At 39.0% G+C, this 23,668-nt stretch overlaps 1 protein-coding gene across 17 annotated transcripts in view; it reads right to left on the reverse strand.

Annotated features, from left to right (window-relative positions):
• Positions 1-23,668, reverse strand: part of CADPS (calcium dependent secretion activator) — a 424,483-nt gene that overhangs the window by 292,756 nt on the left and 108,059 nt on the right. For all 17 annotated transcript variants that reach the window (XM_040994760.1, XM_040994752.1, XM_040994757.1 and 14 more), the window contains one exon: positions 14,379-14,711. In XM_040994760.1, coding sequence (XP_040850694.1) covers positions 14,379-14,711 — 333 coding nt within the window. The remainder of the gene's footprint in view (positions 1-14,378; positions 14,712-23,668) is intronic.

Here is a 23,668-nt window from a genome sequence, read left to right on the forward strand (position 1 = left end):
ACTTGCATTATTTTTAACATATTGTTTACCCAATACTATGTCAATTAATTCCATAATGTTGTATATTGATACTGAGGCCTTGTTGGGGCTTTTAACTGACCGGATCTCTACTCTGTTAGACCTATCTTCAGACCATAGAAGGTCTCCCCAAGAGGCCACTGAACTTATCTGGACAATAAGACGCTGAACTTTATGCTAGGCATGTGTTTGCAAGCAATGAATCTCAACTGAACTTGAACTATGGTTATGCAACAAGGTGGAGGAATCCACCATGGGGGGAGGGGTATGGGAGGGGTGGGGGGAATCCCCAGCGCCTATAAAACTGTACTACATAATACAATGTAAGCAACAATAAAAAAAAAAACACTATAAACTGCTAAATACTAAAATGAAAATAGACATGAGACAGCTGAATAGTACCCTATAGCCATTTTAAGGTGGCTAGAAGCCGGTTGTATATAAACTAAAATTGAAATGTCAATGAAGTAGATGAAGTAGTCACTGGATGTGGTTAAGAACTTGCATTTTTTAACATATTGGTTACTCAATACCATGTCAATTAACTTCATAATGTTGTAAATTGTTATTGATGTTATGTTGTGGCTTTTAAGTGGTCGGGATGATATTCTGCCAGCTGAACCTTCAGACCAGAGATGGTCTCCCCAAGAAACCATTAAATGTATCTGGACAATAAGATGCTGGACTCTATGCTTGGTATATGCCTGCAATGAAAGAATCTTGACTGGATTTGAGTTGTAATATTGCAACAAGGTGGAGGAATCCACCATGGGGAGAGGGTATGGGGAAGGATTAGGGGAATCCCAGAGCCTATGAAACTGTGTCACAAAACGAAATGTAAACAACTTAAAAAAAAAGAATGTGCATGTAATTAAAGCATTATGTGCTAATATCTAAGAACTATAAAATGTAATTATTTCATGTCTCAGCAGTTACACTTCTAAGGTATCTCCCTAGATAAACTATTGCATGTGCTCACAGAGATTTGTACAGGAATATCTATAACAGATATTTTATAATTTCAAACAATCTGGAATTTCTTTATTGAGTTAATCAATTATCTAATATCCATGAACTCTCATTCAGAAAATGAACTAATAGAGCTGTGTATATCAATGTGAATGAATCTCTCCAATATGGGTAAAAATTAGTCATTGAAGAAAATTAAATATATAGATAAATAGATACATGTATATGTGTGTACATGTACATATGCATACATGTATGATATGCACGAACATATTTATATGCATGTACACATGTGCACATACAGTGTATGCATGTATATGTGTATGACATCTCAATGCATACATATGCATACACATAAATGTATGTGTGTATGGTATGTATATCATACATATATGTGTATGAGAGGAATCAAGACAGTCAACATTAATCTATCTCTGTTATGGTCACATACTTGAGTATTGGTCATGAAAGTACGAAAATACATACATAAGGTATTGGGGCCAGCATTAGTATTCATTCACACTTTCTTCATTTTAATGTTTGGATCTTCCCAACCCCAAAATTGAGTAACTGGTTTCCCAGCTTGATGTAACACTGGCCAGGCTCTTTGAGATATGGTTATAAGTGTTCTCAATAATGGGATGGAACAGAAGTTAATACAAGTTAGAGTTTTGTCCTTAAGATTCAGCAATCTATCACTTCCTCCTCTCCCCTTTCTGTGGCTGAACATGAATGAAAGGTGGTGCCATTTATTGAATGTACACAGACAATTCCTTTGAAGATAAACTCCAAATTAGACCTTTATAGAAAAGAAAAAGAAAGTGCTTTAGGTCTCTTAGGTTATAAAAGTTTAGCCTATTTGAAACTAACACAATCAGCTAGATGATTACGAACCTACCATTCTAACTGATCTCACTGGTTTCTATTAAAAAGAATTAAATAAAACACTGTGGCATGGGAAGCGCTGGAAGATAGCAGGAGCTCAGTGTGGGCATTGTGTGCAAAAATCAAGTTCTTACTACTCTCTGTGAGACTTGGCACTAATTTTCCATTGGTTTGTGTATTGTTCTCCTTAGATTTAAGGGAAAACATGAAGACATTCTCTTCATTTCCCTGAGGGCTGTGGCTCAAATAAAATGTCAATTGTCTGATCTGGCATAAAGGAAGAACACTAGAATGAAGAGATTAAATATTGATGTCTTTTCTATAAAACTTTGTTAACAGAAATTTACAAAAAAGCTCAACTAAATATGTTCATGAAAAACTAACATCATGCATGTGTTACTCAAAGGACTACCCAGTGAATGAGATACCCACAGAGCAAATCCTGAACAAATTATCAACCAGCTTGGAAGGGTAGCTTGTGGGCTAACCCTCTTGTTTAGTCTCTGCACTCACTCTCTTGCTTATTCTCCTACACATTATGAGTCCTTGCCAGCAGCTGCTGCAATGTCCTTGGAGTTCTTATCCTTTAGAACCAAAAGCTCAACAAACTTCTACCATTTATAAATTACTCAGTCTCAGGCATTCTATTATTGTAACATAAAATGGACTAATACAGCTCTCAAACTAAAGTTTATAATTAACACTAAAACTCTAGTCCAGCCATAACTGTGTCACTTATTCATCATCTTACCCATAATGCATACTTTGTAAAGTACTGTTTTGGTTTGTTGGTCAATGCCACAATAGCGCTAGAATACAAACCACATGAAGACTTACACCAATGTATGTTTACAATCATGTTCATGTAAATGTGGTTTGGCTAGACAGCATAGCTATAGGATTTAGCTGGTGGAAGCCTTGGGCTTGGCTGCAGGCCAAGTGTTCCATCAGAGTCATTTCATATAGGTCATACTGAAGGTCAAGGATGAAGGGGTGACAACTACCTGGGGCATGTTCTTCTTAAAGAAGAGCACTGAGGTGTGAATACACCAAGACAGAGTACACAACCTCATTCAAGCCATCTGATTGGAAGTTTGCTGAAAGAACACTGACAGACCAAGCTGTGAGAGATCACACCTGGATCTCTGCCTGCCTAGTCATGTGGGAGGCCATAGGCACACAGCACACCTTTTCCCCAGGGGAACCCCTGACAATAGTCTCGGCTAACTGAAATGTTCAACTTGGCCTTATCACTGGGCATGCAGCAAGAGCAATCTCTCTTCTATGTCTCTTCAACAAACTGTGCTAGGATTTTCTTGGTAAAAACTCCAGGAAGTCAATGTTACATTCATCCTGCTCTTCAGCAGGTAATGAGTTTGCCCTGAGACACAGCTTCCTATGCTTCCTGTGCTTTATGACCTTTAACTTCATTGGAAGGTTCAAAGAGATAGACATATCGATTAACCAGTCACAGTGTCTTTGTTCAGTGTTCAGTACTGTTGGGATGGCTTTTCTGCCTGTCCCCTGTTCCTACCCTATGTAAACTTGTGACTTCTCCAAAATAAACAGACACCCCTCACCACCAGCTTGTCTCCAGTGCTTCTGCTACAGAAGAACACTGTTGCTCACACACTGCCAACCCCCAGTGGTCTCAGGACCTGCTAGACAGAAGATCCCTGAGACCAAGCATAAGGGCTAGAACCAGACAAAAGGTGGAAATCATTCAATGCTCAATAAGCCATGGCAGAGTACTAAAATCAAATATAGCAGACTAAGAATTGAGGCTAATTATTTAATCAAATGCCTTATACTTTAAATAATTTTCTCTCACTCAGTTATTTGTAAACACATTCTCCTTTTTGTTCAAACCCAGCTCCATCAGTATCTTCTAACAGAGTATCTTCTCACTAATCAAAAGCCCTGTGGTTATCTGAGAGCTCCATCCTGCTCTCTCTGTTGAAGGTTGTATCACTGTGCTCACACTCTTTCTGCTCCCATTAACACTGGAAGTAACTACCAGGACCAACCCAAGCTGCTGTGCTTGCATGTATGTAATCTCTGCAATTTAACAGGAAACTTAAGGCCTTATTTCCATCTAGTAGTTACTAATATTGCTGTTTCATGGAAACATTTATTAACTCTCTAAGGATCACAGAGATAATATGTAGCTGAGCTGGGATTCATACTATACATTATAATTGTCTAGTATTTCACATAATGGCTTTGTATTAAAGATTATTTTTCTTGCATATTAATTTGTTCCTTCAAACTGCATTCCATGCTTTTTGAAGGCAGGGAAGTTAGTTTACACTTCAGATCTTTCACTACAGCACAGTTTGATTTCAAAAAGTGATTCCATAAATCTAGCTTTAATCTATACATTCCTCTCATGAGAAAGACATTTTTTTAAGACACAGGAATTAAAACAAGGCTCAGCGAGCTTCACTCACTGGCAGATTCAAGATCACACATTAAAGCAGTAGATTCAGAATGCGGCCTCACATCTCTGCAACCTTAATGTCCTATTTTTTTCACCACTGATAATTAAATACTTAATTTCAAAATAATAGGATTAAATTATAACTAATTCAAAGTTGTTCGCTATGAAAGTCTATAAACTGAACACATGGTAAATCTCTGATCATAAACCAAGTCTTGGCTCAAGTGGCAATAATAATAAATGATAATGATAGTTTACATGTGTAAAATGCATATGATACCAAACACAGTGCTAAGTGATTAATTACCTTGTCACAGCTTTACGGTAAACATAATCAGGCACATTCTGTTATGATCCCTACTTTCAAAGCAGCACTTTGGTGTATAGAGAAGTAACTTATCCAAGATTTATGGTGCTAAAGAGCATAGCCTGTAATAAGTCTTATATACTAAGAATCACATCTTGCTATCACATTCTTAGTTTTTGTATTAAACAATGTTTGCATCTTCAGTTCCAACATTATAATTAATCATCCATTTCTACTGTTCACAAAATGAAGAGTTAATTTTATTAGAACATTTTGGGTTAAAAAGGCAAGACCTTATAGCCATAGTATATTTCTTGAGAATAAATATTTTATGCTGTGGTGATGTGGTAATGATTTATCTCAGTCCTTCAGTTAACTCTTAGCTACTTGTTTTTGTAAAAAAAAAAATTTTTTTTTCTACAGAAGCACATGTTCATATGTTTACATGTTTTCTATATATGCTCTCCTAAAATGACAAAATTAAATAGTTGGTCTAAAATACGGAAAAGTCCTCTTACCCACTTTCCTGTAGTCCTTGACTCTTTGTATCCCAATCAACTATGTAAGATTATTTAAAACAAAACAAAACAAAAATACGGCAAAGCCCACACAGCCAAAAGATTTAACCAATATCCTATTATTTTTCTTTAAATATTTAAATTAATTAAATTAATTTATTTGAAATGAAGAGAGAGAGGTCCCTTATTTGGTAGTTCATGTCCATGGTTGCAACAGCCACGGCTCAATCAGGTCAAATCAGGAGCCATAAACTCAATTCCAGCCTTCCATATGTGTGGCAAGAGAAGTAATTACTTGAGCCATCACTAGTTTACCAGAGCCCACATTAGCAGGAAGACAGAATTCAGAATACAGGGTTCAGCATCATAACTCAAACAAGGGCCTCTGATGTGGTAGGCTGGGGCCTTAACTAGCATCTTAACCACTAGGCCAAATGCATGCTTCTAATTTAATTCATAATTTCAGAAATCTGTGATTTGATTATTGTTACAGTTTTTGAGTTCTTTGTGGGTTTTCTTCCTCCAAAGAACAACCCTTAAATTTTGGGTCATTGGCCCCATCTGGGTGGGTGCTCATGCTGCTTTTTTGGGATTATTCAATTGGCTGGATGACACACAAGCAAAAGGACAAGCATTTCCCATTCTTCAGTCACCATCCTCCAAACACTATGGCACTCAGTTAAGTACATTTTAAAGATTAAATCAGGAAACATTTGATATGCTACAACCTGAGGGAGTGAAGCAAATATAAACCTAATGAGTCTCCTCTAAATAGACATGTCCATTAATATAATTAGCCAGTAACCAGAATCCAGTCCTTAGCTGACCTTCTGTTTACTTCAACAAACCTTAGGAAGAATGAGCTGGCTATATTAAAAGAAAGATACACAAATTATTTAGTAAGACACATATGCACCTACCTTCCTAGAGTATTGACAAGATCAATAAAATTTCGATTTCATCTTCAAAATGTAGTGTATCTATGGCAAAGTTATGCTAAATCTGTATCTATTGACAAGCTAGACTACTGTTTTCAGCAACTAAATTTGAGAGCTTGCATTGAATTCATTTAATCTTGACTTCAAACCCCTAGCTCTCTTAGTGTTTTTGCCTCAGAAATATCATCAGCTCTATTTATCCCTACTGCCCTCTCTTTCCCTTTTAGTTTCCTTATTAAGATAAATTAGTAAAACATCTCTCTCATATGTTTATGACTATTTTATATAATAATGCATAAGACAACAGGTCTTAGTGTCCAGCACATAATAAAAGGTTTAATACTTAATATTTTGTAGGTATTATTATTATTCTACTATAGATCAAAACACATATCATGAGGTCTCTAGTCACCAAGAGCTCACCATAACAGACTGATATGGAATCAAATGCTTAAAACAAGAGGGACTGACAACAAAAGGTAAGTAACATACGGCACTCCAATTTCCAAGATGCTGCTAATTTTAAGTCTGAATCATGAGGAGGTGAGAAATATGATCTGCTTATTGGAAGAAATAGGTAAATTCAAAACTACGGGAACTCTGGGCTAACAAAACACGTCAGCAGGCTGGTAAAGTATTCTTATTTGCAAGGCTATACTACACAGTCTATAATAGGTTTCTTCACTAGTGAAAGGTGAAGGAAGTAGAAAATGCTATTTTTATGTGTTTTTCTGGATATCCTTAACACCTTTGATTATAATTTTGTGGTTCAATTCTTATAAACATTTTATGGCTCCTTTTTGGCCACAAAGAGACTGCTGAAATGTGTCTGGAAGTTTTCAGGGTTGTATAGAAAATGTCCAATTTCCCACTCCTCAGGTACAGGGCACCCTCTATCTTACAACTTCAACATTTTATTGCTCCCATCTTTCAATAACAGTAGGTGCAATCCCACCGAAACATCCATCCATGTGTTCTAGGAACAACTGATATAGAAGAAAAATCACGAATGATTATCAGGAAATTGTTGCTTTGGGAAATTAAATATTGCACTCTGTCCCTGTACCCCATGTAGCTTTAATACCTTTAATGTTGTCCCCTGACTAGAATATGATATGTAGTATACACATCTTGGCTTCTTCACATATTCCAAGAAGGTTGAAATTCAACTACATTTAGCAAGTGAAGTCACTTAAAACTGACAGTCTACCAACCATCTAATGACTGTTGGGGGCAGTGTGACTTTGGAAAGCCAAGATGAATCTCTGCCCTTCTTTGGTCCACCATGTGATGGGATGGACAGGTTGAGTGTGAGTGGAAGGACAATTTATGCCTGTAGGGATACTGTTGCCCTCAGATAAACTTCATTTTGTAAAGTAGGAGCATTGGCAGGCATATCCATTTGCAGCCTGAAAGGCCTACATCATTGTTGCACTTTGCTTATCCCCTAAAGAATAAAAATGACCAAGTACACTTGTGGAATGCGGACATTTAAAGACCCAGGAAGTCATAAATGTCTTGGTTGCACAATTTGCTGGTGTAGCCGATATTTAACTGAGTGTTTATTGGGAGACTGGCAGTGTGCTGTTATCTGTATAGTGGTAAATTCCACATTTCCTTTCTCTTAAAGGAGCAGTCTAGAGGAGACAGACAAGATAAGTATGAAGGTAATTTCAGGTTGTATCACGTATGATGAGAATAATAAAAGAGCGTACTGTTTCAGAAAGTCAAGCAACCCAAAAAGGGTAAACCTATTTTAGGAAGAATGGTGAGTGAGAGATGCTCTAAAATTGGTTATACTTCAATCCTTGAAGGAGCCGTGAAAAACTAGGCAATGGGATAGGACACCAAGGCAGACAACCCGAGGATGACCCCTAGGAAATCATGTCCAACTAAGCCTCCTCCTCGGGTGTACACAGAACCTGTAACTTGTTTCTGATCAACAGTGTGTGGCAAGAGTGAAGAAAGCAGATTTAAAGCACTTCATCAGCTGCCCTTAAAGTAGCATAAAAGGATATTATGAACATTATTCTTGTGTGCCTTTTAAAAGTGGGTCTACAAATCAGAGATTCGAAACACCGATGAGTCAGTCTCTCTCTGTCTTCGGCTTTACTGAATCTGAAACATCCTATAGTTGCAAGGAAAAGAGCTGTGAGAACACAACCTTGTGAGAATGGAAGCTGAAAATGGGTTCAAATTTTGCCTAGACTTCTGATCTAGAAAAACTGCAATAATAAATATGTATTCTTTTAACCTAGTATATATGTGGCTATTTGTTACAAGGGAATCCAACACAACAAAAACCACAAAACCCCCCAGAACAACAACTTTGGGAGTAGTATGGGTGGATAGCAGAGCTTTTCCTCAGGATAAAATAATGTGAAGCCCAGCAGAGAGTAGGGACCAAAAGGTATCTGTTCAATGAATCAAAATGTGTTTCTAAATAAAAGTGTCTAAACTTCACTGCTATCTCCTTTATCTTCAAATTTCAAAACATTATGGGGGACTGGAATCTCAGAGTCTACAGAATTGTATCACAAAATTCAAAATTAAAAATAAAAATTAAGGGCCCGTAGCCGTAACGTACTGTCTCAAGTCCTTACCTTGAATGCACCGGGATCCCATATGGGCGCCGGCTCTAATCCCGGTGGACCTGCTTCCCATCCAGCTCCCTGTTTGTGGCCTGGGAGGGCAATGGAGGACAGGCCAAAGTCTTGGGACCTTGCATCCACATGGGAGACTCAGAAAAAACTTCTGGCTCAGTTTTGGCCATTAAGGCCACTTGGGGTGTGAACCATCAGATGGAAGATCTTCCTCTTTGTCCTCCTCTCTGCATATCTGCTTTTCCAATAAAAACAAATAAATCTTTAAAAAATTTAAGACATTGCTCCAATAGATACTTACTGAAAGAAAATGATATGCCAAGGAATACTGTTGCTAAGGACTAAAGTGAGTAACAGAACACAGGAGAAGAAACTGTCAGCCAATAGATCCACAGAAAGCCGCTGGAATTGTAAAATCTATGTAACTATAAGGAGATTAAGATCATGGTAATGAGCTGTGGATACAGCCTGGCAATCTGGGTCACAGCTGAAAGCTTGGTAATGTGAGGGTTCTCTTCAGAGTCTAATAAACTATCTGAAAAGCTGCCAAGTGCTAATCAAGTTCAAGGAAGTTAGTACAGTAATAAGATAACCACATCATCAAGGGCTACATTGATGATGGCTTGGAGGAAAGGAAATGAAATGTTCAGAAAATTAGTAGTTCAATAACAATGGAAAATCCTGTGTTGAAAAGCAAAAGGTGTTTATAGACTGAGAAATCATATTCTGTGTGTTTCCAGTTAAGTCTTTCAGAGTCTGAGAAATACCCATAAATTGAGAAACGAAATGAACACTGTCATCTCGGCTAACTGGTATACATCTCTTGGTCCTGCTGCCTGTCAGCTACAAGTGATGGCTATGGAGAAGAGTACAGTCATGTTGCAGATGTTCTTTAGCAACTAGGAGATGAAAAGTAATAGCATAACCAGAAAAGGCATTTTCATAAAGCAAAAATATAGCACAAGGAAGCAATATACTGACTTTGCCGATACCTGTTCACTTCTCTTCAAAATTAGTTGACTTGCTTCATTAAATACAAAAATATATAAAGATGTAGAAGTGGGCCTTAGACACAAGGGTTAAGACATCAGTTGGGATGCCTGCACCCCAAACTAGAATGCCTGGGTTTCAAGTTCTGGCTTCCTGCTAATGCACACCCTGGAAGACAGGAGGCGATGGCTCAAGTACTTGGGTCTCTGCCACCTAGCCTGGACTCCTGGACTGATTTCTGGGCTCCTGGCATTGGCATGGTTCAGTGCTGGCTTTTGGCGGCATTTGGGGAATTAACCAGCAGATGGAAGATCTCCTTCTCCCTAGCTCTGCCCCATCCTTCTCTGTTTCTGTCTTTTAAATAAATAAACCTTTTAAAATACAAAAGCACATTTTTTCCCCTTTTTCAGACTGTAAATCTAAGCTGTTTTGTTTTACAGATTCATTTATTGTTAAAGCCAGAGTTACAGATAGGCAGAAAGATACACACACACACACACACACACACACGAGGGAGGGGGAATAGAAAGGAGGACAGGAAAAGGAGAGAGGGTGAGGGAAAGAGGGAGAGAGGGAGACAGAGAAAAATGAGCCTAAGGGAGGAAGAGACAAAGAGGAAGGAAGAGAAGGGAGGAATAAGGAAAGACGAAGAGGGAGAGAAAGAATCTTCTATCTGCTGATTCACTGCTCCTTTTAAAATCTATGAAAAATAACAATATTGATGAGAAAAGTTCCCCAAATCTTCACATATGTGATCATATAAATACAAGCAACTTACTACAAGACTGATCCATAAGTTCTTAAATAAATAAAACCAATTTTTAAAAATTCCATAAGCTAACATAAAGACATTCGTCACACCTTCTGGCTTTCTTCTTCTGTTAACGTTGCTCATGTTACAACAGACAAGTGATATAGTACTGACATAATGGCTCTTTGGTAAGTGCCTATTCTCATCTAAGATAAAAATGCCAGCTGCTAGCAAAATCTCATAAAGAGGAATACCAGTAAACTTTCGGAAAGCAGCATCAGAACTCGGATTATTTCTCCTAGAATGTGACATAGCAAAGAGGAAAGCAGAATGCATATTTCTGGCTTTGAAATTTAGGAACTGCTTTGGCCAGTCGTGAAAAGAGAGTACAGCAAGTGCAAATCCAAACAACAAATAATTTAAGGAAATTGAGGGTAAAAACTTTACGACTTCATTCCCAAATGCCTTGCTTCTGTGAACTGATGGAATGTTGCAGACCCGTCATCCGAGAGGAAGTGAATAAATCTATCAATGTTGACACCTGACTGTGTCACTGTGCAAGGCACAGTACTTCTCCTGCCTGTCCAAGGACATCCTGCCAGTCAGGGAAGACAAGGGAACTGAAGTCCATGAGTCTCCACTCGACTGCTGGCTATGCACACTTCAGGTGAAGGCTGCTTGGGTCAGTAAAGAGCTATATTGATGAACTGTGTCAGCGAGCTGTGTCCCACAAACCTGACTGTGCCAGCCAACTAGCTGCCCCCAGCCTGCCTCACACAACAACGGTAAAGTGTGCAGTGAACTGAAAGGGTCAATGCAGACAGAGCTGCTATTGCAATGGTTATGCTTCACTTGACTACATATCTGAAATAATAAAATGACACTAGCATAGCCTTTCTGTAATTTTACCTTTTTGCTTGTGAAAATATGATGTCTTAAAAAGGTTCATCGAGTTGGCTTAGTAAAAAATATTACATAAATAATCATGTAAGTGGTACTCAGAAATGGCAATGTAGGTCCATGGGCTAAAGTGTAGGACAAAATTTAGAAGATAATTTTCTTTTTATATTATTGTTTCTGTTACTTTTCATCAAGACTTTTGATATTTGTTTATAATTATATATTCAAGGCTGAAAATTTGGAGTAATAGGAAGACACAGGTGAAAACCATAAAAATCAACCACAAGGCTATCTCCTAAAAAGTACAGATAAAACTTTCTGATTTTTGTCCATCTAGGACTTTTTATATCCCTTTCCCCCCATAAAAATAGAGTTGCATCTTTATATTCTTTTTCACAGTCAGATTTTCCACTTAACTACTAAAGGACAATTTTCCCTCCTACTAGTATGCTTTGCTCTTTAACATCTCTTTGGATGAAGAATATTCTCTGATATAGTTAAATCAGAATCCAATTAACCCAGGCATCATAGTTGTCACTGCATACAAAAGGTTGCAGTGAAGGCTCAGCATGGTAGCATATGAGGTTAATTTTCTGCCTGCAGAGCCAGCATCCCATATGGGTACTGTCTCTGGATCTGATTGCTCCACTTCTGATCCAGCTCCCTATTGGTGGCCTGTGAAAGCAGCAGAGAATGTTCAAGGCTTTGGGCTCCACACACAAGTGAAAAACCCAGAAAAAACTCCTGGCTCCCAGCTTTTGTTGTTGTGCCATTTAGGGAGTCAATCAGCAGATGGAAGACCTTTCTTTCTCACTGTAACTCGTTCAAGTAAAATAAATAAATATTTTTTTACAAAGGCTGACATGAACATCTTCTGATTGAACACAATTAAGTAAGTCTTGAATGTTTATTTAGAACAAATTCCTATGGGTAGAAATGTTGGTTCAAACGGTTTGCCCGCTGTAGTCAATGTTGTTGCATAATAAATTAAGCCCCAAAATGCAATGATAGCATTTCATATGGGTTCTAGCACAAATCCTGGCTTCTCCACCTCTGATCCAGCTCCCTGCTAACATGCTTGAGAGTACAGCAGAGAGTGACACAAGTGCTTGCATCTATGTGGGAGACACAGATGAAGCTACTGGCTCCTCGCTTCAGTGTAGCCAAGCCCTGGTCATTGAGATCATTTGGAAAGTGAACCATCAGATAGAAGATCTATATGTCACTTCCTCTCTGTATCTCTGATTTTGCTTCTTAAATTAAATAAATCTTCAAAAAATAACAAATGGTCTGTCCATTGTTTTAGGTGTTTTGTTAAAGATTAACAGATGACAGTAAAGCTGTAATAATAAATTATTCAAGCATTAGGGTATGAAAATATCCATTTCTATAATATTTGTGATATATCACCATTACCAGTCTTACTTTTTTCCTAAAATACTTCTATCATTTATCAATATACTCATAATTCAGAATATTGGCAACGGGAAAGTCAGATTTGCCTATTTGTATACTCAACGAATAAAATCCTATTTTATTCAGTCTAAAATTATATATAGCCATTTGTATTTTTAATATAATTATTTATATATAGTTTACCCATATTTACTACTGATACAAAACTCTGGAAAAATAATTAGATTAATTTAAGAGAATAAACACTAAATGACTTAAATATCCTTGTCCCAAGAGGTAATCTTTTTTCTCTTTCTTACAATTTTCTTTTGATTAAGGGGAAAATTACTATTCAGAGGAGAGAGGGCATTGTTGTTTAATGCTATTCCACTTTATTCTAACTCACAGAAAACATGGTGAGGATAAAATGATTATAAAAGTAATTTATTTTGAAGAGAAAGGAGTCCTTCAGTTCAACTCTATTCAGAAGCTAAAAGCCACAGGGACGACAAGAAGTGATATAACAGTGCCTTTATGGCAACGATGCTGATGCTGAACAAACATAGAAACTAAGTTCAATAAGCTATCACCAAAGAAAAAATTAAACCCTAGGCTAATTTAGTGCCTAGTAGGCAGTTGAGGATTTAGCTGGCATTTGAATTCCAAAATCTAAGATCAAGAGCAAAGGTTAATACTAAGGTTTCGTGGATTGGGGTAGAGTTTAGCCCATTGAAGTTGCTGGACTGGATTAAGTTGTAGGGTAAAACCTCATGATCAAATTGTAATGGCTCTGTAAGCAGAGACCACAGAAAGGTAAATGAGGATGGTTTCTGCTTGCTGGCTCAACGTGTGATCTCTCTGTGCACACTCGGCCCCTACTCACTTCCACCAGACACCAGTCAATGTTCACAGCCTCACCAGCCTCAATGTTCACAGCCTCACCTCAGCCTGTAAACTGAAAGAAAGTCTTTTCCTTCCCAGGATGTTCTTCAGTTATTTTAGTTAAAGTAATAGGAAAGCTGACAAAATGCAGGTTTAGGAAGACTTGCCTAGCTCTGCAATACTAAATCTTGCATAGAACTGGAGTGGATGATGGTCATTTCTCTTGAAGGTGTAATATCTTCTTCTGTTAGAGAACATAGCAGTGGAGGCTAATGCCATCTGCCTATTCTAGTCTCTAAAAATGATGCCTCAGGTACAAACATATTCTGAATAAGAAAAATTCAATTTTATGTTGGTATTCAGTGAGAAGTTCAAAATTCTCCTTGATTCCTCTCAAAAACAAAACTCCATCCAGCTTAGAAGTTGGATGAAAAGAAAATAAGATGTCAAAATATCATTTTGTGTCATAAATGTGTATTATCAAGGGTAATCTTTTTTTAAAGGGCCAATATTTAGATTTCTAGCACTTTCGAGACATAGAAGCAATTTGCCCATCAGATACAGTAAATTTGTTGCCAACACGAATGTGGATTTTAAGGGTACACAATGTTTCAATTCCCTTTAATACATCTAGTCTGCATTACACTAATCTTTACACTAATGTTGTAAACAAAATTTTATATTATACATCTATGTGTGTGTTTTAATTAGCTAGCCCACAGAAGTCTTAATGCTGCTATGATTAGCCACAGGTAAGAAAGACCATGTCAGAGACACCTTACCTGGCAGGCGTTGTACAAGAGTTGATGTTCAAACTTCTTGATCCCAAGAATGTTCTGGAACATCTCATAGAGTTGCTCCTTACTCAGAATCAGCTCCGAAGCTGCGCTGGCTGTCATTCGGGCCTGCTGTTTTCTGGGGTCCTCTTCCCCACGATAGATGGCATCAAACTTGGCCATCCAAGAACTCAGCACAGTCTCCTTGCTGAGGCCATCAATTTCAGGCAGGCTGCGGACCCTTTTCTCGATGTGCTTCTTGAAGACCTCCCGTGAGTCATTGGCAGAGCAGCCTCCACTCTGCACCATGCGGGCCACTCGGTCACTCTTCAGGAACACCTGAGCAAGCACAGGAAAGACAGTCAGCTGAGGAAGGTTCAGTTCCCTGGGGGTGGACACTGGGTAAACCAGAGAGAACCAGAGTAAATGCTGTCCCACCTTCTGCTAGAAAACACAAGCCAGTCCCTTATATATTTAGCTTCTATCACCAAGTGTCTAAAATAATAACAAGCATGCCGTTATCTTCCTTAAGTGAATGATATATCCTTTTCCCAAACTCAGTGAATGCATTAAAGCATGGGGTGCTACCAAATTCTACAGAAGCTATACATTTTTCACGTACATATATGCCTATGATAAAATGAAATTAGTTGACAGTCACAACCTAATGACAACAACTAATAAAGCAGAACAATAACAATGTACTATGAGGAAATCACCTAAAATGCTTCCTTCGTAGATTTTTTTTAGTGTTTTTAGAATTCAGCTGACAAGTCACTGAAACTCAAAAGCAACACTGTGGATAAGGATAGACTGAAGTATTCACTGGGTCTCCACAAGGATTACACAAGACAGTGATTGTGTGAGTCAAAGAACAGAAAGTAGAGGTCCTGTGCTCTGAATACCTGAGGTCTTGCTAATCCGTAAGTGGCCGTATGACTCCTAGAAAATTATCCTCAGTATGTCTCTGAGTTCTTGTCTCTAGATAGGGATCATAATAGTCTTTATATTCAGGGTACTACGAAATGAGTCATTATGTGAAAACCATTCAAGGTAGTGCTTAACTTATATTAAATACAAAGTGAGCTATTACATATAAAATACTTGTTCTGGGGCCTGGAATGGGGGCAATTTAATGTTATACACTGCTTGCATCTCATTTGACAACCTCGATAATACTTAAAGCAAGCAATTCCAAAATGGTATCATGAATAAGTAGGTAAAAACGGATTTAATTATCTCTCCTTCTGAAGTGTTAATTGCACATGGGCAAGGATTATGTGCCTGTCCCCAATAATGCTTTCAATCTCAAGAACATGACACTTGGAAAGTGGATTAACAGGGACCACTGTTGTAGCACAGCAGGCAAAGCCACTACCTGCAATGCCAGCATCTCACATGGGTAATGGTTTGAGTTCTGCATGCTCCACTTCCAATCCAGGTTCCTGTTAAAGCACCTAGAAACTGGTGGAGGTTGGTCCAAGTGTGTTGGCCCCTGAACCTACATGGAAGACATGGAAGACACTCCTAACTCCTAGTTTCGCCTGGCCACCATGGCCATTTAGGGGACTGAAACAGTAGATGCAAGCTATTCTCTCTCATTCCCTCCGCCATTTCCTAACTCTGCCTTACAAATACATAGATAAATCTTTAGAAACAATAAAAATGAATTAACAGTGACCACATACAAATAATAATGTGGCTGATTTCTCCATATAATACCCTATCAGTTCATACTATAGGTGTGAATCTCAGAGAAAAACAAGGTTTTGATGTCCAGGGAGGAAGTCAATGGGGAGGCAAAGCAGCACTCTTAGAGGAGCTGTCAGGCATAAGGAAGGTGATCTTGGGTGAGTCACCGTCCATTTCTTATTCTCCAACTTCTCCTCTACAGTGAGAAGAATGAACCATAAGATTTGGAGGGTGGTCTTTCCAGATGCAATGTTTCTATTCTTCATGATCCTATGGGCACACTCTAGATAGATGACACTGTGCCAGAGATCAGGGATACAAGAGTGAGGTAAACAGAGATTCAACAAAATCTGTGGAATATAAAAGACATCATCCTAATAATCACATGCAAACAGAATTGCAATGTGGAACAAGTGCTGTCAAAGGGATTCGCATGTGCCAATGGCCAGAAACCTATTCCAATATATAGTCAGGGAAGATTTCGGGAAAAAGTGCACTTTTCAAGTGATGCGTGAAACACAGAAAGCTCAACACAGTAAAATTGTGTCTCATGGAGAAGCAGCAATACGTGAAAGGTCCAAAGGGAACAAGGAAATTGGGAGAAGCCAGCATGGCTGTGGCAATCAGAGTGATGGGAATGACTGTATTGGGTGGGGATGAAAAGCAAGCTCACCAAGGGACAGGAAGAGGCATGTGGGTAACTCGTGTGTGTTTCACGGGCACTGGGAAGCCACAGGATTTGACTTAGGACATGGCACCATCAAGTTTATATTCTCTGGTGTGAAGGTTGAAACGTGTCAATGACAACAGGCAGGGAGGCAAGTGGAGAGGACAGGTGTTGGGGGTAGGAAGGCAAAGAGGTTGATTCCTTGATGTTGGGTCTCATGCACATCAAGGATGACTTGGAAATTCTCGATCTGCAATGCAGCCACGTTCTTCTCCTATCTATCCAGCCAGTGTTCCACAAAGCTCAAATGTACCCCAGGTATATGCTCTTAGCATCTTATTCTTTTCCCCCAAACCCCTTCCAAAGCTGCCTTCTGTTTTTGTTCTCATGAGTGTTTGGAAAACATCTGAATCTCCCAGTGAGACTATACATTACAGGAAAACTGTTTTTATTTATTTTTTTCTCTCTAATACATCTTCTTAGTGCCTAAGATAGTGTCTGGCACATAGTTCAACAAGGCTTTTGTTAAATGCATGTATGGATAATAAGAACAAAGACAACTGCTATGGCAGAGGCCCTAGTGTGGACGACTGTGTGGATAGGGTAAGAAGACTAAGAACAATACACTGGTCTGTTAAAACAAATGATTTAGATTAAATTTTCTATGGGACTAGAAAATAAAAAATAGAGTGTTGACATCCTAGCATGAGCTGGTATCCATATCTGCCTGTGTAAGACTGAATTCTGCATGTGTTACCTGCCTCACGTAGTACCTTCTTTTGCAGATAGCATCCATGCAATAAATACTAATTAACCCAGTAACAGATAACCTTAGATGAGTCAGTTAACTTCTGTTGATTTCATTCCCCTAATGCTAACATGAGGTGAATCCAGCCATTTTTCTTTTATGAGAATCAAATGGAAAGAACTTTGGGTGGGTGGATTGGTCCAGAGGGAAGCCATGACTCCTAGGCTCCGGGAAGAACAGAAATGAATGACATCTCAAGAGTGCAGAGGAAGGAGGCTGAAGTCTGAGCAAAGAGGAGGAGCAAAAGGGAAGCAAGACAGCAATGTGGAGAGAAGGTGGCAGCAGGAAACTAATTTTCCAGGCACATCATCAATCTTGGTTTCTCATCTGTCAACATGAGAATTGGGGCCTGGGCCAAACTTATCCCATAATGAATACAGACACTAAGTGCTTATGTGCTTGTGTATCTCTAAAACAGCCATTGGAAATCACTTCTGCTGGTAGCTCCCATCTGTATTTTTTTGTTTGTTTCTGTTTTCGTTGCTCAGGGCCTGTTGCAAGAGACTGTCACCCCAGGCTTAGTTCCACACAGGCACATCCATAAATCCTCTGTTCTCCTTTGCCATCACCCAGACAGGTCATAATGAGAGATGGGAGATAAACCAATAAACACGGAATTACACATGGTAGTCAGTTCAGCAGCTTGGCCTCATCCATCAGTCCTTCCGTCCATCACTGCACCCAAGCAACCTTAAGGTTGCTTTGGAAACACATTAGAACACAGTGGTTATACGCACTATAGGGGGAGGCTGGTTCAGGTTCCATGTATTACTGATTGGCTGTGAAGCCAAGATAAATCTATTGCTCTGAAAAAGCATCTCATTCCCAAGTAAATAAAAGAAAATGTTAGATGCTACGGTAAAAAACAAAAATATGGAAAGTAAACACAGGTAAACCTTGTTGCTATTAACAAATGGCACAAAATCACAGATGGAGGAGACACTGTGTTTGGGAATGTGGGGGTTAGAGTCAGATCACTTGGGTTCAAAACCTACCTTCACTGCTTGTAGCCTTTCTCACTGGAGCAATTTAACCCTTTTGATTAAGTTACTTTAGTGTCTTCACCTTAATAATAAGGATCATAACAATCTTAGCCTACTGGAGCTTGGTAAGGATCCAATATGATAGTGCATGCCAGCCAATTAACATATTGCTTACTACAGGGTATGAATGTAATAAACACTAGCTGCTGCTTTTGTACCATGTTGCTAGCAAAAAGATACACACTGGAGTAAGCATATGGTGCAGTGGGTTGAGCTGTATGCATGCATGTATCCTATCAGAGTGCCTACTTTTTGATCAAGTTTTCTGATCTGCACCAGAGGAGGTAGCAGGTGGATGTCTCACATACTAGGTTCATGTTACAAATGTGGAAGTCCCAGAATGAGTTCCAGGGGGCCTGCCTTTTGCCTGGCCTGTGGAAGGAATGTGGGTAGTAAAACAGATGGAATTCTCTCTCCCTGCGCTTACTGTTCTGGCTATAAAATAAATAAAAATCTTAAAAATACACCTACCCCCACTGGCATCACCAAATACTCATGATACATTATTGATGAGAGCTTCCAATCAGGGGAGTATGATAGGGTTGAAGGAGTGGAACACAGCCCTAAACTAGGGACTCTGGAGTAATGAGACACATGATGATGGTGAGAGTGTATGATATGTATAACTTCTGTAGCAGTATTAAGGAAGTGGCCAGCAGCTGTATTAAGTAAAGTAAGTGGGTCATTCCTATATTGTAGTGCATTTACACTTTATAATACGCAAGTCTAGTAGCTATCTTTATGTGTGTATAAGCAAAAAAATAAAAGAACCTTGAATGACACACATCAAAGGAGCCACACTGTGGCACAATGGGTTGTGGCTCAGTCTTGGATAAGGCCCCACAGCCAGCATGCAGAACTGGATTCAACCCCATCTGTCAGACACTGAAATCATCCTCTTCATCACCTTGCCCTTTGACTCTTTCTGCCTGATTTTCCTCACCAGAGTGAAACCTTTACAATGGGTAGCTATTCTTCTCCTAGAAATATATCTGACTCAAGGCCACTAAGTAGTTATAAAGATTTTATTTATTGGAAAGCATATTGTTTCATTTTTTGGAGAAATAGCTAGGGTGAGATGACATTTCTCTTATATTAAACAAAGTGTGCTATCCTGTGCAGAGGACAGTTTTTGCCTGTCAATCAACCTCCCTCCCTCATGAGAGCATCTAGGTTTTTCTTTCAAGAATCCCCTTCCTCACAGTTTCAGTGGGAAGTTCAGTCACAGAATTGGTCTTAAGGGAGATGGAGGTTGGGACTGTCACCAATTCAACTGTCCTGACCTCTGTAGTTCAGACAGTGATGCACAGATTGGAGGACCTTTGGACTAATGATGGGACATCCATCATACTGTCCATTATATGGCTGCCTGGAGTTAAACTGCCTTGACTTTCACCTTTTCTGAAGCTTGCTTATTATTTCTTTTAATAACAGCAGCAGCAGCCACTATAGAAATGGTCATATTTGTTGGTCTTAGTACTATTATCAGTCTTATTTAACCAGAATTTCCATTGCTAGCAATGGAAGAATAAGACTGAAATAACGCTCAAAATCAGTTTAATAAATATCAACTAATCCAAGAGAAGATCATCAAAAATTTAAGAGAAAGAGAAAAACAATCCCCACTTGAACTTCCCACAAAATCCTTCCTGCTTCCTGCTGTGAAGGACTTATGTTTCCAATCCACAGCCTTTCTCCGATGCTAGGACCCGTAAGTAATGGAGCAAAAATTGAGCACAAAGGGAGTAAGGGTGAGTAGAGAGGGTGGGAACTCACATTTTAGAGATATGTCGTAAAATAAATGGGAGGATGGATCATCTCAGCGTCAGGCCTGTGGGTGTGCGAACAGGATGGAAATGCTGGGTCAGATATCTGAGTACCTGTCTCAAGCCCAACTTTGATGACATATTGAAGACATTAGAGGATTATTCTATGACCCTATCTAATCTGTTCAAGCAATAAGGGCTGCCAAGAAACAACAAAATAAACCCATGTCCTTGGGAAAGTCATGGAGAATCCTGGCATTCCTTCGATGCCTCATAGCTTGAGGCCCAGGCTGCAGCAGCTCAATCACTGTCAGTAGGCAGCCTGACTCAAATAAGGTGGATGTGCATAGAGATATAAAAGGACAGTACCTCTCCATTCCTAGTAATCCTAAAAAATCTCTTTGGTATCCTAAAATGTTGGTACATTCTTCATACTTCAGCTAAATGGAGTCAATACTTAAAATTTTTCTAAACATTTTTCAGAATTCTTTATGGAAAAGTTAAACTAATTTGTGTTTTTTGGTTTGTTTTTTACTGTCACTGACATTAGTAATCTGGGTTCTTCTGAGTTACTGGATTGTGGGGTGGAACATGTACACGTGTATGAGTGCCAATATATGGATCGAAGGAGAGAATTTAAAAGGATGATATCCATTAGTTTAGTCTGGCAAACATACATTTTCCCCCCCCTTGGTAAAAAGCACCCCAATTCCTTCTTAAGAAATCATTTCTCTGTCACTGCAGATGGCTCCAGGAGGCTGAGCCCATGCTTGGGTTCCAGAATGGCATCAGTCCCAGATTTGAACTCTCTGACCTTATTCTCTTGCACCCTGACTAGATTCAGGACAGACACATGGCCCATATCAGTCCAATGACTGACACACAGAGGGGCTTTTTCGCCTCACCCAACCCCAGTGAGAAGTGGACTGTGGCACTAGAGTTCCCCACAGGGAGAAAATCTGCCCCAGATGAAGTCAACGCAGAGCACAGCAGAAATAGGGGGAAAATAGTATATCCCATAAGCATCTTCAGAGTCTCTGGATCCAGCCATTGCTGAAGCCTGGATTCTCAAGTTACTTAAGGAAACAACTTTTTAGGCTTGAGCCAGTTGGAATTTGTTGTCCAGCCCTTGTAACCCCAAGAGCTGTGACCAAGAAAGAAGCCAACAGGAAAACATGGAGGTAGAAGGCGAAGGATGCGACGATGGCTTTTCTGCAGCTTGACAGTGAGTGACAACAGAGAGCTGCACATCTGTTCTGTTTGGTGGCTCCTCAGGAGGTGTTAACCCTGAACCCTGAACCCTGAACCCTGAACTCAGGGCCCTTTACTTAAGGACTTCTGAGAACAGCAAGTCCAAGACTCTCAAAAGGTTTTCTTAATGACGATATTAGGTGTACCATTCACAACCATCCTTCTTTCCTAGGTCACTGAAACCCTCATATTAAACCTTAGCAATGTCTCAAGGCCTGCATTCTCACTGGACTAAAACAAACTTCTTCCAAGATAAGCTAGCCAGTATAAAATATCAAATTCACTGAAGACAGAATGGTAATTTCCAGGCACCCATTAACATGTTAATGACTATTGATTTTCAAATTTAATTAATAGGTAGAAATGGCACTTTCTTTTAATTTATATCATTAGTCAAATGAGTTTCTAATTAAGATATGCAATCTACAAATTTCTATACTCTGGTGAATGACTCTAAACATTAAGAATGATCTAGAGTGTCTGCCCATTCTGACAAGTGTTTCTCCATTACTCTTCTACTGGCTTTCAGAACTTGATAAATTAACTGTATCCCCAGGCAGTTTCTAAACAAAATCTTTTCTTAAATATATTCAAGTTATTCATCACCATATAGCATTTTGATTCCAAATCATATTTCTACTTTGCATAAATTTCAGTTGAAAAACTGTATCACATGAGATCAAGCAGCAAGTTTGATGCTCGCTGACAATAATGGGAACTACTTGCAAAACATAAAAACACTTGCATTTGGACAACTACAAAAATGAACTTGACATCTAAAACAGATCCAATAAAAATTTGACTGGGAAAATCACGTACAAAGTCGACCCAAGGGACCAGGTTCTGGTTTATATTACTAAACTGCCACTTGGGATGTTGGGTCTTATGTCAGAGTGCTGGTTCAAGTCCAGGCTACCCTGCTTTTGATTCAGCTCCTTGCTAATACACCTAGCAAGGGAAAGCAAGGGAAGATGTCCCATGTGTCTGGGCCCTTCACACCCCATGGGAGACCAGACGAAGATCTTGGTTCCAGATATCAATCTGAATCAGCCCTGGCCATAACAGTCATTTGGGGAATGATCCAGTGACTGGAAGATCCTTTCTGTCTTATCCTTCAAATTCTTTCAAACAGATAAATCCTTCCAAGAAGGCATTCTGTGCTTGAACTAAGAAACATCACAAAGGCTTATTACTATAAAAATCAAATTACCAAAGCAAACAATGTTTTCATAAATCTCATTGAAATGTTTGCTCCACTGCATCCACAATAAAAAGGAGCCAATTAGTCAATTACTTCTGCAAACAGGAAGGAGAATATTATTGAGGTTTCAATTAACATACTGGAAGCATCTTTAGTGGGCTGGAAAGACCAATTGGCCAACCAAGTTCAAGAGGTATTTTAAAAAATCAAGGAAAAAACCTTCAAAACAAACGCATGCATTTCAAATTTTTTACAGCAAGACAAACTTAGTTGTTAGCTCCAGTTTTACATGAGCGATCTGAAGTATTCCCATATGTACTTAGAGCACCAGCTAAACAGAAGCACAAACATGCTTGTTTTAAAATCGTTCGCTGCTGAATAATTAAAGAAATGAATGAAGGAGACAAGAAAATCGGTGAAGAATTCCCACGGGGGAAAATCAAATTGTGCTGATTTTTCCTTCCTTCAGAGTTGATTGTTACTACCTCAGATTGCATATGGCAGCATGCCACACGCTTTCAAACTTGAGATTGCTTTGTAGAGGTTTTATTTTAGCCTTGACAAAGGAAAAAAGGAAACATCTGGATTCCAAATACAGACAATATTTATCTGTTTTATAGCAAGACAGATTAATATAAACTTTTTCAATGAGTAAATTAGTTATTACGGAAGAAATGTATATCACGAAAATACAGCAATGGCCAACATGGTCATGTAGTGGATTAAGACACTCCCCACAAGGCTGAAATCCCATATGGGCATTGGTTCAAGTCCTGACTGCTCCACTTCTGACCTAGCTCCATGTTCATGTGCTAGGAAAATAAAGCAGAAGATGGCTCATTTCCTGGCTTCAACCCAGTGCAGCCCT

The sequence above is a fragment of the Ochotona curzoniae genome, unplaced genomic scaffold (assembly GCF_017591425.1).
Source record: "Ochotona curzoniae isolate NIBS_2020 unplaced genomic scaffold, NIBS_Ocur_1.0 contig_908, whole genome shotgun sequence".
Taxonomy (NCBI): Eukaryota; Metazoa; Chordata; class Mammalia; order Lagomorpha; family Ochotonidae; genus Ochotona; species Ochotona curzoniae.